The sequence below is a fragment of the Triticum urartu genome, chromosome 6A, assembly GCF_056163025.1.
Source record: "Triticum urartu cultivar PI428250 chromosome 6A, HENAU_Tu73, whole genome shotgun sequence".
Classification (NCBI taxonomy): Eukaryota; Viridiplantae; Streptophyta; class Magnoliopsida; order Poales; family Poaceae; genus Triticum; species Triticum urartu.
In genome coordinates this window covers 52,095,890-52,115,024 of record NC_141878.1, presented here as the reverse complement: position 1 = coordinate 52,115,024, position 19,135 = coordinate 52,095,890, and the positions used below count along the sequence as shown (strand labels likewise).

The following is a 19,135-nucleotide window of genomic DNA, read 5'->3' as shown; positions in this document are numbered from 1 at the left end:
TCGGTCGGACAACGAGTAGTCCAAAGCTTTCTCGTGGGGATCCTGATCCATGCGATGGACGACGACGTCGGTGGTTAGCTCCGCAAGCCCACGATCTGTCACGACGGCGTCCATGACAGGCCCCCCACGTCCATGGCCCCGCTCTGTCACGACGGCCAATCGACCTCCACGAGTGGATTTCATATCCGGCGGTAGGGAGGCGGGCGTGTGAGCGGTGACGATGGTTTTAGAGCGTACCCTAGGGGGAGAGATGCGGGGAGTAATTGGTAGTTACCTACTATAGCGGAAATACTTCGGCATTGGGCACCTACAATGCAGCTGGCTTATTTAGGCGCTTAATTAGGATCCTGGAAAAAAATCACAATCGTAGGCGCTTGGGGCAGGCGCTAGGAACTGGATTTTGTACATCTACGTAATGCAATCCAAAGTTCGTGTCCGGGGTGGATGGGTTGGGGATTGAAAATTTTGTACATAAACCCTGGTGCTCAAGACTTGTGAAACATCAGATCAAATTGTCATCAATTGATCTAGAAATTTCAAACTGAGAAAGAAATGTACGTAGAGGCCATTATAGTATTACTTGGATCGAGACTTTGTGATCATCATGTAGCCACGCCACAACCAACACGATGGTCTCCGTGGCCATGTAGACATCACACCATGCACCGTTGGCCGCCTAGAACCTCTAGCCACGCATCGATAGTCGCCACGTCTCGCATGCATTTGTGATGCTAGCAATGTCATCACGTGATGTCATAAACTAAAAGGCGTGTGACAATAATTTGAAAAAACAACAAGAAAATACTCCGTCCCAAAATTTTGACTAGGACATGATTTGATACGTCCGTATTTACACAAATCGAAGACAAGAATTTTGGGACAGAGGGAGTACTAAAGCATCATTATTCCAATCCTAGGTTGCTATAAGAGAAGCTTGGATTTCCATCTACCAAGCTGAATGCAGTTCAAGGCTGCAATTCCATTGCACTGGTACGTTAGATATGTAGTCGGCACACAACTTAACATGCATAGTTGTACCATAGTTGAACAGTAAGCATACAGTACTTCTTAACATAGTTCATCCATAAAGTCTGGCCAACATACCACAAACTAAGGTAGTACTTAACCTAGTTCAGACCAAAAGAGCTTCCATTCTGGCTGCCAGGGTGCACGCACTGCCCTAAACCCCCTCCAAGAACTCAGCAAGGGCCGCGTGTGCCACCCTGGAAGCATATCCATGGGTGTGGCTAGCGGCTCGTCCGAGTGCATGCTGGATAAGACTTATACGGGTGTTATTAACCTTGCGGTTGCAGAAAGGGCATCCGTAGCGCCCAGCACTAGGCCTGACACGTCTGGCATGCACACCACCGACAAGCTCCCTCCCCTCGCGATTCATGTAGATCATCTGGCCTTCTTCGTCACTATCGACGTCTTCAGATAGTATCTACATGTAGTAAAAAATGTTGTGTAAATAATGGGAATTTAGCAAGCACAAAATCTATGAAACATAATATTATAGATGATAGCGTAAACCCGAAACCCTAAATGATCTTGATGAAAGAAATGTGTTGTTTATTAGGTGCTACATAAACAACCAATGGGATAACATATAATAGAAAATAATGAAGGATCAACCATACATTTATGTGCCAAGCACCCAACACAGTTACCACGACGATGAGAGCACACAACTTAATGCAAAAAAAAAATCACTCACGACGTAAAATGCATGAACTGATGATGTACCATGGCAGAGCTGCGTAAAGATGTACCAATACAAAAACAAGATTTAAAACTTACATGGATGACTTGCTGATGTGTCACTGGTGCATGCCTTGATAAAATAGGTAGTGAGTTCTATAAATTTAGCAATATAGCAAAAGAGAGACGTCTCTAGAACAGTAAAAAATCAACTACATATGTATTATCCAAGCTTCCAACACACCTCCCTTGCTCACTGATATACTCCCTCCATTCGAAAATAGATGACCCAACTTTGTATTAACTTTGTACTAAAGTTAGTACAAAGTTGAGTCATCTATTTTGGAACGGAGGGAGTATTTGCTAGTCAATTAGTAAGATCTGACTACAATATCCAGCTACTATTTCCTGGTTCTCTATCTTAAAGATACTGCCAGTTGTCTATCTTATGGATCTTGTTAGCTAACCGCAAATTGCTACATAAATAAGACCATTCTGTTGCTTTCTTGCATCCAGTCCATTGTCATAAAAGAGCCACCCTGTATCTAGTAAGATATAGATTTTGTGTGGTTAGGATCATGGATATTGAAAGTCCCCATGTTATCGTCGTGGTAGATTCCCCTGTTGATACCCCGGCCGTCAATGGTCCTTAACTATTCAACATTCTAGATAAGTAGTTATTATGAATTCTGACAAGAAGCAATCCAAAAATTTTTATTTACAAAGAAACTAATTAACAATGCTCAAGTAAAAGAGTTATGAAATCCAGCTTCTTTATGCATTAGCCGCTGCTTAGAGATAATCAATGCTTAAAATCATTGTCACAATCACTTAGATAGATCATTAAATTAAAACCAAAAATCAGTGCTCAAAGAACAAAAGCAGCAAAGCATTTACTCAACATTTTAAGACCTTATTTTCCTAGTGCATAATTCGTGCTCAGCGCAAATCAATCTTTATGTTATTATCACAATCATCTGCATATATAGGAAAGTCAATTCCGAGGTGCAGCAACGAAATAGTGTAAGCACAATAACCAACCATAGCCGGATTATTAGTAGAACAATTTATATAGATCAAAAAATGACCTCTAAATTTCTCAACACATGTAACCTAGCAAGTTAGGTAACACATCTACAGAATCTGGATAGGCATTTCATCGATTAAAGAAAAAAAGAAACCCTCTCCTTCCCCAAAAATAGAGAAGGACAAACCAGACAAAACCTAGGATTTTACAATAATAATAACGGAGATAGATGACTAACGTCTTCTTCGTCGACGTCGACGGCGACCACAGGCTCAGGCACAAGAGGAACCAGCGGCAGAGGAACCGGCTGCGGCAGAGGAGCCACCTGCTCCGGCTGATGAGCCACCTGCTGCGACCGAAGAACCTGGACGACAACAAGGACGTCAAGCCCGCCCGTGCTAGATTATTAGCAAAATAACTTATATAGATCAAAAAATGACATATACATGGCTCAACAAATGTAACCTAGCTAGACAGCAGCCGATCCAGAATTTCACACTAGGGTGTTCAAAAATTTATATCGTAAACAAAAAACCACAAATAATTTTGATACAGAGGGACTAATATCTGAAATGTTCATGTGAAAATAATTTCTATTCCATCATAATGATAGTACTGACATGAATGACAGAAAATGAGGATTATTTACTGCATGACCATAGAATGAAATCAATGGTAATTGGGCTCCAAGAAGCAAGAAGTTTTATACGAATTGACATGAAGTTTAGTGAACAAACTATACCACTCTTAGTCCTTTTACCTTGCATACACCTTCCTTAACTTTCTGCCGAAAAATTGGTGTGTACAGATGTACACCCATGCACCCATGTGGACCTACCCCTGAACCTACATCTACAGAATCTAGGCAGGAAAACAGAAACCCTAGTCTTCCCCCAAAAAGGAGGAAAGCACTGACCAGATAAAACTTTGGATTTGGCCCAATAAGGAAGATAAATGACCGACCTCTTCTCCGTCGTCGTCGCTGTCGACCATGGGCTCAGGCGGAGGAGTCAGCAGCCGCGGCAGAAGAGTCATCTGCACCGGCGGAGGAGCCACCTGCTCTGGATGAAGATCCAGGACGACGGTGAGGATGTCAAGACGGCCCTGCTGTCCGCTCAACCCCTTGCCGGCGGCCCGGGCGTCGCCCCCGGTGTGGTCCATCCCTCCCATGGTGCGCGGCATCTCGACGACGGATGTGCACGCCATCTCGATGGAGGAGGTGCAGCGGTGGGAAGGGTGCACGGAGATCGATGAGGCGTGGGAGGAGAAAACCCTCGTCTGTGGATTTGTGGATGGGGAAGAGGACGACGCGGCCGACAACGAGTTTAATAATCGAGAAGCGGAGGGGCCGGCTCTAGACTTTGGGATGACTTAATTAGTACTACTTTGGCCACGTTCACACCACCCCATGCGTTGTTCACACCGCCCCTGATCTGCTAGGCAGGTTTGAGATGGGCACGACCGTGCACAGCCAGGATTTAGGAGTAACGCACGTGTCATGTCATATTTTTTTAATATGTTGTAAAACTTCAGAAACAAAGCAATGGCAGATGAAAAGTTACGAAAATTCAGAACTAGTGGTCAACGGCTTTGATGTAAAACAATTGATTTGTTTAATTTATTTGTTAATTCCTAAATATTGAATTTAAACATGCATGTAAATCATGGTGGTTAGTTCATGTTTGTCTCATCGTTGATTGGTCGGCGTTGGGCACCTTCAATGCAGCGGCGCTTATTTAGGATCCTGGAAAAAAAATCACAAGCGTAGGCGCTTGGGCAGAAGCTAGGAACTGGATTTTGTACATCTACGTGATGCAATCCAAAGATCGTGTCCGGGGTGGATGGGTTGGGGGTTGAAAATTGTGTACATAAACCCTAATGCTCAAGACTTGTGAAAACATCAGATCAAATTGTCACGAAGTGATCTAGTATTACTTGGATCGAGACTTTGTGATCATCATGTAGCCACGCCACAAACACGATGGTTCTAGTATTACTTGGATCAACACCTTAGGCAGCAAACTAGTGCATTTCCTTTTTGAGTCACCATCTTCCTTCTGGAAAACCACATATACACACTCATCATGTATACCATAACACATCAAAATATGTTAACGAGCACTCACAAGCTTAACTAGCTTCAAACGAACCTAGCCAATCAGGGTTTTATGTTACTTAATCTAAATGAGCCGATGATTAATGAGCACGAGTTTAACAAGCAGAGATGCCAAACCACACACCAATTAACATAGTTCTACCTTAGTTCAACACTTCCATATATACAAAAGCAAGCACCACTTAGTAGTACTGGTGCACATAGTTCGACCATAAACGTTCACCAACAAAGTATAGCATAGGGTAGTACTTAGCATAGTTAAAACCAAAAGAGCATTAGTTCTAGCTGCGAGGGTGCGCACTTCCCTAAAGCCTCAAAGAAGCCTCATCAAGTACTCGGCATCTGCGGCGTGCTTCACCCTGAAAGCGTAGCCATTCTTGATGCTGCCTTGGGATGTTCCGACTACATGGTTGATGGTACTTCTCATGTCGCCTTTCATCAACTTGTTGCAGTAAGGGCATCCGTAGCCCCTCTTTCCGATTCTTGGCCTGACATGTTTCTCGAGCACACCACTGTCCAGCTCCCGCACCTTCTGCCTCCTGTAGATCCTCTAGGTTTCTTGGTCGCTGTCGACGTCGTCACTTAGGACCTACATGTAGTACCAAATGTTGCGTAAGTATATCTAATATGAGAATTCAACAGGCACAGACTCTATGAAACATAATGTAATTGATGACAGCATAAAATATCTTCAAATGATGATGGAAAAATAAATGCATAACTTATTAGTTGGTGCATAAGCAACTAAATGGGATAGTACCATATAGTAAGAAAATGAAGGATCAACCATACATGTCGAAGAGAGCACTAGCATTGCCACATTTTGCCACACATCTTTTCCAAGCTTGCCTACGGTTAGTTCATCAAAATGAGGGCCACAAGTTGGCAAGCCTAAGGGAACCTTGCCACACTTTTTGTGTGTATGCCATGTGGGACCCAAGTGTGGCTTGCCTAAGGTGTGGCTGGAACCAAACACTCACTTAAGTTGGTCAAACTTGCCTAACCTTAGGTATGATAATCTTTGGCAAAGTTAGTCACAAACCAAACAACCTTTAGTGCAACAAAATTCACTTGTTACATAAAAATGCATGAACTGATGATGTAACATGGCAGAGCAGTATACAAATGTACTAATGCAAAAAAAGACTTATCTATACTACTCTATAGTGTACGAGTTTTGAATATTTGAATTCACGCATTAAAATGCATTTCTGGCCATTCGTTGGGATCCATCCAACGGCTTATAGCGCAGGGATTCGCTGCTACAGTATTATTTGGGTCGTTCGAGAAACATTGATGTTTTAGCGCCGAGTAAGGGACCCCACTGCATGTCAGTTTGTTGGAGCAAGCAGTCGCCGTGCCATATTCGCATCACCTGGAGTTGTACAAATTGTTTTTTACTAGTACCAATGCTGACACTTGCAGAGCTACATGGCCTGTGTGGTCAAAGAAACAAGTGGGATCTGTACCACTAAGTCTGACAGGAGGTGAAAACGTAGAAGGATAAAAAAAGTAAACAAATCAAACCAGGTGCAGCCCGCACATACTACTTCTTTTTTAGACTGCACATACGGAGTACGATACGTGGCCTCACTGCTCGCATTCTGGGTGGAAAGCTGTAGTAAGTGCCACACTGAAACATAGCAATAGGTTGATAGCAATAGGTAGGGTAGGCACTACCTAAACCTAGGTATACATGGACCTGCACACAAAATCACGCGTACACTTCGCAAAATATGTCTGGGAAATAAAAATTTACAAATAATTGCCTTTTTATTTTGCCTCCGTATTGAAGATAAATTTTGGTGCTTCTAATTGCATTTCACAACACAGTTTTTTTGTCTTTTTTGCACATGCAAAAAAAGTTGTTTAATTCTTCCATGAAACTTTCTATTCGCATGTAGAACAGGGTGGGAGATGAATGCGTGCAACTTTTTTTCTTCAGAAATTTTGTCATTTAGAAATGTGTTTTTCAAAGTGAATTCATATGTACTTTTTTCAGAATGTGTTTTCCGAAGTGAGCTCATATGTACTTTTCTTAGAATTTTTTGTCATTTAGAAATGTGTTTTCCGAAGTGAGTTCATCTCTGTATTTTCTGCAATAGGTACCCCAATTGTGCAAATTAGATATTCATGTGATATTGATTGCGTAAGAACAGGAGAAGCTTTCTTATGCTAAACATTTGTTTCATGTCTCCGTCATTTCCATGACTTATTTTTGCCAAAATCACTCTGCAATGTAAAGACGCGCATTGCGCATGCATGCATACTAGTAATTTACATGCATGACTAGATAAAATAGCTCGTGAGCTGTATCTATTTAGGGTTAGAATTTTGTGTGCTTATGATGATGGATATTGAAAGTCCACATGTTATCGTCGTGGAAGTTTCCCCTGTTGATCGATACCCCACCATCAATGTTCCTGAACCATTCAACGTTTTAGGTAAAGTAGTTAATTATTATGAATTCTGAGAATAAGTGATCCCAAATGTTCTACTTACAAAAAAGAGTTTTTATCATTTATGCCACCAGTTGTGTCCCACAACTAAGTATCACCACTAGGAATTTCTACTGCTAAAAAAAGCCATCGCTTCGTTAGACACATGGTCAAAAATGCCACTGCACATCATTATTGTGATATAAAATCTATCTTGGCATGCTATAATGGCATCAATACCTATGGACCATGCCAGCTCTCCCTCTATCTCACTACAATAAAGTGTGGGCTCACTTGATCCCAACAGCGTTCTTATTTTCCTGTAAAATTATTCGCTTACTTACTCCTCACAAGTGGGGCCACACTTATCATTGTGAGATAGAGAGAACTGAAATGTGGGCCTGGGCTTTTTTTTGTCATATTGGATGGTCAACAAGTTTTAAATGAAAATAACAATGTCTAATTGCATTATTGAGCAAACATCTAATAGAACGATGGCATTTTTGATACATCTAATGACATTTTTGAGTAAGCATCTCACGAATCGATGGCATTTTTGAGCGGCTGTAACTTCTAAGGGAAAAACTGAGTAGTGGGATACAACTGGTGGCATAAATGATAAAAACCCTACAAAAGAACTAATTAAAACAACTCAAGTAAAACATTGATGATATCCAATTTCTTTCTAGAATAGCCATTGCTTAGAGATAATCAATGTTTAAAATCATTGCCACAGCCACTTATGGAACATTTAAACCAAAGATCGATCAAGTACAACCAAACATGTACTCAACATTTTAATACCTTATTTGCCTTGTACTGACCAGAGAAAACCTAGGATATTACAAAATAAATAAATAAAGGGGATGGATGACTAACCTCTTCTTCGTTCTCGCCGGCGATGACCACAGGTGGGGGCAGGGGAGGCAACAACCGCGACAGACGAACACCCGGCTGAGGCTGAGGAGCCACCACCTGCTCCAGCAGAGGAGCCAGAGGAGCTACCTGTTCCGGATTATTAGCAGAATAATTTATATAGGTCAAAAACTGACATATACATGCCTCAATAAATGTAATCTAGCTACACAACTGCGGATCCAGGATTTCATACTTGGGTGTTCAAAAATTTATATTGCAAACTAAAACCACAACAATATTTTTCAAATGGAGGGAGTAATATCTAAAATTTTCATGTGAAAAGATTCTTAGTCCATTGTAATGACAGTACTGACATGAATGACAGAAAATGAAGATTATTTACTTCATGACCATACAATATGACATTTTCATAAACAAGGCATGGTGTTGTTATCCTTAAGTTGCAGAAAATACTTTCACAATCACCTACGTAGGCAATTCAATTCCAAGGTCAAGCTACGTATTTGTATTAGCACAGTCACCAAACCTAGGTCGATTTATTAGCAGAATAATTTATCTAGATCAAAATATTGCCTATACAGGGCTCAACACATGTAACCTAGCTAGTTACCTAACACATCTACAGAATATTGATATGGAGTCCATCGATCAAAGATAAAAAGAAACCCTGGCCTTCCCCAAAAATAGAGAAAAGGACTGACCAGAGCACACCTAGGATTTTACAAAAAACTAAAGGAGATAGATGACTAACGTTATCTTTGTTGACGTCGCTGGCGACCACAGGGTCGGGCACCAGAGGCGTCACCCATGGTAGAGGAGACACCTGCTCCGTCTGAGGAGCCAGAGCTGCTACCGGGGCCCACATAAATGGCTGTGCAAGGACAATTTCATGCCGGTCAAGTACCATATATAAGAAATTTCGGCCAAAAAAAAATCGGGTGCAGTACTGTACGTCTGTATCGGTGCTGCTGCTATCAAAATTTGGCATCAACACATTTTGGATGCACGAGAACCATGAGATCCGAGTGGTTGGTAGATCTTAAATAAAGATAACCTATACAATGAGGAGCTGACCCCCACACCCATGCACCCATGTGGATCTGCCCTGAAACCTAATGGATCTAACGAATCTAGGTTGACACCTAGGATTGGCCAGATCACACCTAGGATTTTACAAAAAATTAAAGGAGATAGATGACTGACGTCTTCTTTGTTGACATCGCCGACGACCACATGCTCAGGCACAAGAGGCGTCACCTGCTCCGTCTGAGGAGCCATAGCAGCTACCTGGTCCCACATAAATAGTAGAATATTTTATATAGATCAAAAAATGTCATATACATGCCTAAACTAATGCAACCTAGCAACACAGCTTCGGATCCAGGATTTCAAAGTTGGGTGTTCAAAAATTAATATTGCAAACCAAAACCACAACAATATTTTTCAAATGGGCGAGATCAAGCGTAAGAGGCTTGTTAGTATGGCATTTTCGTAAACAAGGCATGGTGTTGTTATCCTTTACTTGCAGAAAATATTATGTTGAAAATAAGCAACCAAATAATATATTTCAAGTAGGGATGATAACAAGTCAATAATATTATAGCCTATGGTAATTGGACTCCAGGAATCAAGCAATTGGTGTTGAGCAAATTGAATGACAAAAAATGTGTCTGCTGGATTAAGCGTAAGAGGCTAGTTTTATACAAATTGACATGAAGTTTAGTGCATAAACTACACCACTTTTAGTCCATTTAGCAATAAAAGAACCATATATAAGAAATTTCGGGCAAATAATTTCGGGTGGTTGGTAGATCTATCTTAAAATTTGGCATCAACACATTTTGGATGCATGAGAGCCTTGGATCGGAGTGGTTGGTAGATCTTAAAAACAAGATAACCTATACAATGAGGTGCCGACCCCCACACCCATGCACCCATGTGGACCCGCCCTTGAAACCTACCGGATCTAACGAATCTAGGTACGGATTTCATAGATGGAAGAAAAGCAGAAATCCTAGCCATGCCCAAAAATAGATAAGGGACTGAACAAGGAAACCCAGGATATTTCCTAAAATAGGACTGACCTCTTCTTCGTCGTCGTCGCTGTCGACGTTGACCATGGGCTGCGGCAGAGGAGGCAGATGGCGTGGCAGAGGAGGCAGATGGCGTGGAAGAGGAGTCACCTGCTCCGGCGGAGGAGCCACCTGCTCCGGCGTAGGTGACACCTGCACCGGAGCCTGGACGTGGTCGACGATGTCATGGCCGCCCTGTTGCCGGCTGGATCCCTCGCCGGCGGGGAGGGATTTCTCCATGTGCAGCTTCGCACGGCACTTGGATGCTTCGTGCGCCATGGCGTCGGCCCCGGCGTCGGCCCTCCCTCCCATGGTGCGCTTGGGCATCTTGACGGCAGAGGTGCAACGGTGGGAAGGGAGCAGCGGCGGGGTGGGTAGGCGAGTGGTGAGGCGTGGGAGGAGAAAACTCTCGTATTTGTGGATGGGGAAGAGGACGGGAAGAGGGGGGCGGCGATGAGATAAATGCTAATGGGGAAGCGGAGCCGCCGATTTAGTCCTGGGCAGTCAAAAGGAGTTGTTGCCATGTTCACACCTCCCCGTGTGTTGTTCACAACACCACGTCTTGCCACGTCAAAACGTAACTTCTCACTTCTCACTAAAATGAATAGCCCGATCGTGCACAACCATGATTTAGGTGTAATGCAACTTCCCTTCAAAAAATTGTGTAATGCAACTGCTCCCCCATTACACAGAACAAAGCCATACAGTGGGACAACTGAATTTGTAGGCTTGTTTCATCTGCATGTGTCATGTTTTATATTTGTCCTAAAATATGTTGTAAAACTTTACATACAATGGAATGGCAAATGGATGTGACAAAACTTCGTCAGCAACCGCACGGATTCATCTGCCATATATCCGATGTCCGGTACCGAGGAGGGGAATGTTGATCCACGCGATGCCATGTGTTTCTTCTGGACCCATATCATGCACTCCGAGCCAACTGGGCCAAAACATGCGCCGCTAGACTTCTCGATCCAAACAACAAGCTAGTGTCCACCATGCGCAGAGATGCTCATGTGGACAGGATTGCTAGCACTAGTGAATCACGTCGGATCTCAGTGTGTGATACGTCTCCGTCGTATCTATAATTTTTGATTGTTCCATGCCAATATTATTCAATTTTCATATACTTTTGGCAACTTTTTATACTATTTTTGGGACTAACATATTGATCCAGTGCCCAGTGCCAGTTCCTGTTTGTTGCATGTTTTTTGTTTCGCAGAATATCCATATCAAACGGAGTCCAAATGGGATAAAAACTGACGGAGATTTTTTTAGAATATATATGATTTTTGGGAAGAAAAATCCACGTGAGACGGTGCCCGAGGTGGCCATGAGGCAGGGGGCGCGCCTGCCCCCCTAGGCGCGCCCCTGACCCTCGTGGGCCACCCGTAAGGCGGTTGAAATTTCAGCCCAATCAGAGTTACGGATCTCCGGGAATATAATAAACGGTGAAAGGGAAGAATCTGGGAACGCAGAAACAGAGAGAGACAAAGAGACAGATCCAATCTCGGAGGGGCTCTCACCCCTCCCACGCCGTGGAGACCATGGACCAGAGGGGAAACCGTTCTCCCATCTAGGGAGAAGGTCAAGGAAGAAGAAGAAGGAGGGGGGCTCTCTCCCCCTCGCTTCCGGTGGCACCGGAGTGCCACCGAGGGCCATCATCATCACCACGATCTACACCAACACCTCCACCATATTCACCAACATCTCCATCACCTCCCCCCCTCTATCTACAGCGGTCCACTCTCCCGCAACCCGTTGTACCCTCTACTTGAACATGGTGCTTTATGCTTCATATTATTATCCAATGATGTGTTGCCATCCTATGATGTATGAGTAGATTTTCGTTGTCCTATCAGTGGTTGATGAATTGCTATGATTGATTTAATTTGCTTGTGGTTATGTTGCTATCCTTTGGTTCCCATCATATGACTGCGTGAGTGGATCATACCTTAGGGTTAGTTGTATGTTGATAGGACTATGTATTGGAGGGCAAGAGTGACAGAAGCTTCAACCTAGCATAGAAATTGATGCATACGGGATTGAAGGGGGACCAATATACCTTAATGCTATGGTTGGGTTTTACCTTAATGAACATTAGTAGTTGCAGATGCTTGCTAATAGTTCCAATCATAAGTGCATAGAATTCCAAGTCAGGGATGACATGCTAGCAGTGGCCTCTCCCACATAATACTTGCTATCGGTCTAGTAAAGTAGCCAATTGCTTAGGGGCAATTTCGCAACTCCTACCACCACTTTTTCACACTTGCTATATTTAATTTATTATTTCTTTATCTAAACAGCCCCTACTTTTTATTTACGTACTCTTTATTATCTTGCAAACCTATCCAACAACACCTACCAAGTACTTCTAGTTTCATACTTGTTCTAGGTAAAGCGAACATCAAGCGTGCGTAGAGTTGTATCGGTGGTCGATAGAACTTGAGGGAATATTTGTTCTACCTTTATCTCCTCGTTGGGTTCGACACTCTTACTTATCGAAAACTGTTGCGATCCCCTATACTTGTGGGTTATCAAGACCTTTTTTTGGCACCGTTGAGCAATAGCGTGGGGTGAATATTCTCGTGTGTGCTTGTTTGCTTTATCACAAAGTAATTTTTATTTGCTGTTCTTAGTTGTTCTCTATCTTTAGTTATGGATATGGAACACGAAATACCAAAAAAATTAGGTGTACTTGCTACTCATGGAGATGGGGAACCTCCTAAAACCCTCGATGCTGGTTATGTGAAAAATATTATGTACTACTTTAATAGTCCCGAGAAACCCCATTCAATTATGTAATGGGAGTAACGTTGGATCAACGTGAATACTTTAGGGATTACCACTTGACACAAAAAGGGAAACTATTATGGGATCAAATTCATATATTGAATTGGTATGCTAGGCAACTATGCTTGAGATATGATTATACTTGTTGCTCTAAGGTGAAGGCTCCACACCTTCCCTTTTCATGTGAATTTAATGATAATGAAACCTTAGCTTCTTATGCTAATGGTATATATGATTACTATGATGTGGAACAAATAGAAGAATTTGTTGCTTTTAAGGGTGCTTATGAAATTGAATCTTTGTTTGAAAAGCATGAAGCTTATGATGATGATGTTTATAGGCCTGAAAATTTAGCCATCTTAAAATATTGCTATGATAATTATGAATATAAATCATATATTAATGCGCTTATTGAGAAAGTCTCCGCTGTCCAAGAAGAGACTAATATTTTGCAGGAGTCTATGGAAGAAGAAATTGATGAAACTGTGAGCTCATTGGATGAAAAAGATGAGGAGGAGAGCGAAGAACAAAAGGAGGAAGAGCGGATTAGCTACCCGTGCCCACCTTATAATGAGAGTAACTCTTCAACTCATACATTGTTTAATTTCCCTTCGTGCTTACCGAAGGATGATTGCTATGATAAATGCTATGACCCCGTTGATTCTTTTGAAATATCCTCTTTTGATGATGCTTGCTATGATTGTGGCCAGGATGCCAATATGAATTATGCTTATGGATATGAACTTGCTATAGTTCCTTATGTTAAACATGAAATTGTTGCTATTGCACCCACACATGATAGTCCTATTATCTTTTCGAATTCTCCAAACTACACTTATCGGAGAAGTTTGCTCTTATTAAGGATTATATCGATGGGTTTCCTTTTACCGTTGCACATGATGATTTTGATGAATATAATATGCATGCGCTTGCTGCTTCTACTTGCAATTATTATGAGAGAGGAATTATATCTCCACCTCTCTACGTTTCCCACACGATAAAATTGCAAGAAACTGTTTATACTATGCATTGGCCTTTACTTTGTGTGCATGAATTGTTCTTTTATGACATGCCTATGCATAGGAAGAGAGTTAGACTTTGTCATTACATGATATATGTTACCTTGTGCTCACCACTAAATTACAAATCATTGTTAATTAAAATTGGCTTTGATATACCTTGGGATCCGGGTGGATTCATTACTTGAGCACTATATGCCTAGCTTAATGGCTTAAAAGAAAGTGCTGCCAGGGAGACAACCTGGAAGTTTTAGAGAGTCATTTATTTCTGTTGAGTGCTTTTGTATAGTTTAAAAACAATAAAAATAAAGAGGGGAACCCAAAACTTTTTCAAAAAGGAAAGCGAAAATGAGAAAGACAAGCATTGTTGAAGTGGGAGCTAGCCTTGAACTTTGTTCATGCTCACGGAAACTTTGTGAATCTTGATTACAGAAACTTTTCAATGAAAATAATTATACCGTTGTACAATTCCATTGTATTATAAAAATAATGTGCCAAGGTTTGCCTTTAGGATGTTTATATTTGCTTGATGGTTTGTATGGTGCAGGACAGAAACTTTGGCTGTAGTGCGCGATTTTAAGTTTTTTTCTGGAATTTCAAATGGTTCTGATTCTTTTTGCACTGTCTTCCTATACAAATTGTTTATGTTTCCTAATTTTGGTAGAATTTTTCAAGTATCATAAGTATGGTGAATGTTCAGATTATTACAGATTGTTCTGTTTTAGACAGATTCAATTTTTGATGCATAGTTTGCTTGTTTTGATGAAACTATCGATTCATATCAGTGGATTAAGTCATGAAAAAGTTATATTTTAGTAGACACAATGCAAAAACAAAATATGAATTGGTTTGCAACAGTACTTAGAGTAGTGATTTGCTTTATTATACTAACGGATCTTACCAAGTTTTCTGTTGAAGTTTTGTGTGGATGAAGTGTTCGATGATCGAGAAGGTCTCGATGTGAGAAGAAGGAAGAGAGGCAAGAGCTCAAGCTTGGGGATGTCCGAGGCACCCCAAGTAAATATTCGAGGATACTCAAGCGTCTAAGCTTGGGGATGCCCTGGAAGGCATCCCCTCTTTTTTCAACAAGTATCAGTATGTTTTCGGATTTGTTTCGTTCATGCGATATGTGCAATCTTGGAGCGTCTTTTGCATTTAGTTTTCATTTTTCTTTTATGCACCATGCTGGTATGAGATAGTCCTTGGTTGATTTATAGAATGCTTTTTGCACTTCACTTATATCTTTTGAGTATGGCTTTATAGAATTCTTCATGTGCTTCACTTATATCATTTGAAGTTTGGATTGCCTGTTTCTCTTTACATAGAAAACCATCATTTGTAGAATGCTCTTTTGCTTCACTTATATTTGTTAGAGCGTGGGCATATCTTTTGTAGCAAGAATTAAACTCTCTTGCTTCACTTATATCTGTTTAGAGAGATGACAGGAATTGGTCATTCACATGGTTAGTCATAAAATCCTACATAAAACTTGTAGATCACTGAATATGATATGTTTTATTCCTTGCAATAGTTTTGCGATATAAAGATGGTGATATTAGAGTCATCCTAGTGGGTAGTTGTGGATTGTAGAAATACTTGTGTTGAGGTTTGTGATTCCCGTAGAATGCACGTATGGTGAACCGTTATGTAACGAAGTTGGAGCATGAGGTATTTATTGTTTGTCTTCCTTATGAGTGGCGGTCGGGGACGAGCGATGGTCTTTTCCTACCAATCTATCCCCCTAGGGGCATGCATAGTAGTACTTTGCTTCGAGGGCTAATAAACTTTTGCAATAAGTATTTGAGTTCTTTATGGCCAATGTCGAGTCCATGTATTATACGCACTCTCACCCTTCCATCATTGCTAGCCTCTCTAGTATCGCGCAACTTTTGCCGGTACCATAAACCCACCATATACCTTCTCCTCAAAACAGCCACCATACCTACCTATCATGGCATTTCCATAGCCATTCCGAGATATATTGCCATGAGACTTTCATCATCATCATATACATGACTTGAGCATTCATTGTCATATTGCTTTGCATGATCGTAAGATAGCTAGCATGATGTTTTCATGGCTTGCCCGTTTTTTGATGTCATTGCTACGCTAGATCATTGCACATCCCGGTACACCGCCGGAGGCATTCATATAGAGTCATATCTTTGTTCTAGATATCGAGTTGTAATATTGAGTTGTAAGTAAATAAAAGTGTGATGATCATCATTATTAGAACATTGTCCCATGTGAGGTTATCAAAATAAAAGTGGCCAAAGAAGCCCCAAAAAAATAAAATAGAGAGAGAGGCCAAAGAAGCCTACAAAAAAAGAAAAAAAGAAAAAAAAGAGAGAAAAAGAGAGAAAGGGCAATGTTAATATCCTTTTACCACACTTGTGCTTCATTGTAGCACCATGTTCTTCATATAAAGAGTCTCTTGAGTTATCACTTTCATATACTAGTGGGAATTTTCATTATAGAACTTGGCTTGTATATTCCAACGACGGGCTTCCTCAAATGCCCTAGGTCTTCATGAGCAAGCAAGTTGGATGCACACCCACTTAGTTTCAGTTTGAGCTTTCATATACTTATAGATCTAGTGCATCCGTTGCATGGAAATCCCTACTCACTCACATTGATATCTATTGATGGGCATCTCCATAGCCCGTTGATACGCCTAGTTGATGTGAGACTATCTTCTCCTTTTTGTCTTCTCCACAACCACCATTCTATTCCACCTATAGTGCTATATCCATGGCTCACGCTCATATATTGCGTGAGGGTTGAAAATGCTGAAGTGCATTAAAAAGTATGAACCAATTGCTCGGCTTGTCATCGGGGTTGTGCATGATGTGAGTATTTTGTGTGAAGAAGATGGATCGTAGCCAGACTATATGATTTTGTAGGGATAACTTTCTTTGGCCTTGTTATTTTGAAAAGACATGATTGCTTTATTAGTAGGCTTGAAGTATTATTTTTTTATGTCAAATGATAGACTATTGCTTTGAATCACTCATATCTTAATATTCATGCCATGATTATATATGTGATCAAGATTATGCTAGGTAGCATTCCACATCAAAAATTATCTTTTTTATCATTTACCTACTCGAGGACGAGCAGGAATTAAGCTTGGGGATGCTGATACATCTTCATCGTATCTATAATTTTTGATTGTTCCATGCCAATATTATTCAACTTTCATATACTTTTGGCAACTTTTTATACTATTTTGGGACTAACATATTGATCCAGTGCCCAGTGTCAGTTCCTGTTTGTTGCATGTTTTTTGTTTCGCAGAATATCCATATCAAACGGAGTCCAAACGGGATAAAAACTGACGGAGATTTTTTTAGAATATATATGATTTTTGGGAAGAAAAATCCACGTGAGACGGTGCCCGAGGTGGCCACGAGGCAGGGGGCGTGCCTGCCCCCTAGGCGTGCCCCTGACCCTCGTGGGCCACCCATAAGGCAGTTGATGCCCTTATTTCGCCTCAAGAAAGCTAATATCCAGATAGAGATTGTGTTAAAATTTCAGCCCAATCGGAGTTACGGATCTCCGGGAATATAATAAACGGTGAAAGGGAAGAATCTGGGAACGCAGAAACAGAGTGAGACATAGAGACAGATCCAATCTCGGAGGGGCTCTCGCCCCTCCAACGCCATGGAGACCATGGAGCAGAGGGGAAACCCTTCTCCCATCTAGGGAGAAGGTCAAGGAACAAGAAGGAGGGGGGCTCTCTCCCCCTCGCTTCCGGTGGCACCGGAGTGCCACCGAGGGCCATCATCATCACCGCGATCTACACCAACACCTCTGCCATATTCACCAACATCTCCATCACCCTCCCCCCTCTATCTACAGTGGTCCACTCTCCCGTAACCCGTTGTACCCTCTACTTGAACATGGTGCTTTATGCTTCATATTATTATCCAATGATGTGTTGCCATCCTATGATGTCTGAGTAGATTTTCGTTGTCCTATCGGTGGTTGATGAATTGCTATGATTGATTTAATTTGCTTGTGTTTGTGTTGCTATCCTTTGGTGCCCATCATATGATTGCGCGCGTGGATCACACCTTAGGGTTAGTATGTTGATAGGACTATGTATTGGAGGGCAAGAGTGACAGAAGCTTCAACCTAGCATAGAAATTGATGCATACGGGATTGAAAGGGGACCAATATACCTTAATGCTACGGTTGGGTTTTACCTTAATGAACATTAGTAGTTGCAGATGCTTGCTAATAGTTCCAATCATAAGTGCGTAGAATTCCAAGTCAGGGATGACATGCTAGCAGTGGCCTCTCCCACATAATACTTGCTATCGGTCTAGTAAAGTAGTCAATTGCTTAAGGGCAATTTCACAACTCCTGTTGACACTAGATTTTGGCACGGTCAAGAACTTATTTAAGAGGGCCTAAAATGGAGAAGTGAACTACATGGAAGAGTTCCGTATTATTGATATGAACATCATTGAAGTTTGGGTCATCACCGTCCGATTTCATCTCGATGGCCGAAACTATGCTCAAAGTACTAAGATCTTATATTCAGAGTACAGTTTGGCTGATTAGGCCCCCAAGACGACCTTAAATGGAAAAAAATGATCTACACGGGTTGTCTTCGTCTCATCGAAACGATCGATTTTGATATAAAAATCATTCAAATCCGATTTCATATCCAAAAGTTAGAGCAATCGGAGTGCAGCCCTGTCACGAGGCGAGATGTGGCGCGCCCCACCAGACACATGTCTGATGGGTAGCGCGAGGGAATAGCCGGTTTTGCATGACCGATTTAACCCTCGTGATGACCTCTGATCAAAAAACCTTCAATATGAAAGTCGTTCGTCTCGTCGAAATGGTCAAGATTGCTTTTGCACTCGTTTTCATCCGAGATCGTTTACCACCACAAAAAAGACCCGCAAGGTGCAGCTAGTTTAAACCGAACAGTTTTGGAAAGTTCGGATAAAACCAATCCGAATTTGACTAGGGTTTTGGACGTGAATCCAAGCCTTTTCCTTGCACAGGAAGTCCAGCCGCCTCTTATATATCTATGGGGTGATGGCCGATTGAACAACACACAATCGATCAAA

General features: G+C 41.6%; 1 protein-coding gene across 1 annotated transcript; it reads right to left on the bottom strand.

Moving 5' to 3' along the window:
• Nucleotides 1-502: 502 nt before the first annotated feature.
• On the bottom strand, nt 503-3,910 carry LOC147963851 (uncharacterized). Its single transcript, XM_087529732.1, has 4 exons — nt 3,692-3,910; nt 2,967-3,092; nt 1,301-1,444; nt 503-541 (listed from the first exon to the last, which is right to left on the bottom strand). Exons 1-4 carry the CDS (start codon nt 3,908-3,910, stop codon nt 503-505), a joined length of 528 nt encoding a protein of 175 aa, XP_087385858.1.
• Nucleotides 3,911-19,135: the final 15,225 nt, after the last annotated feature.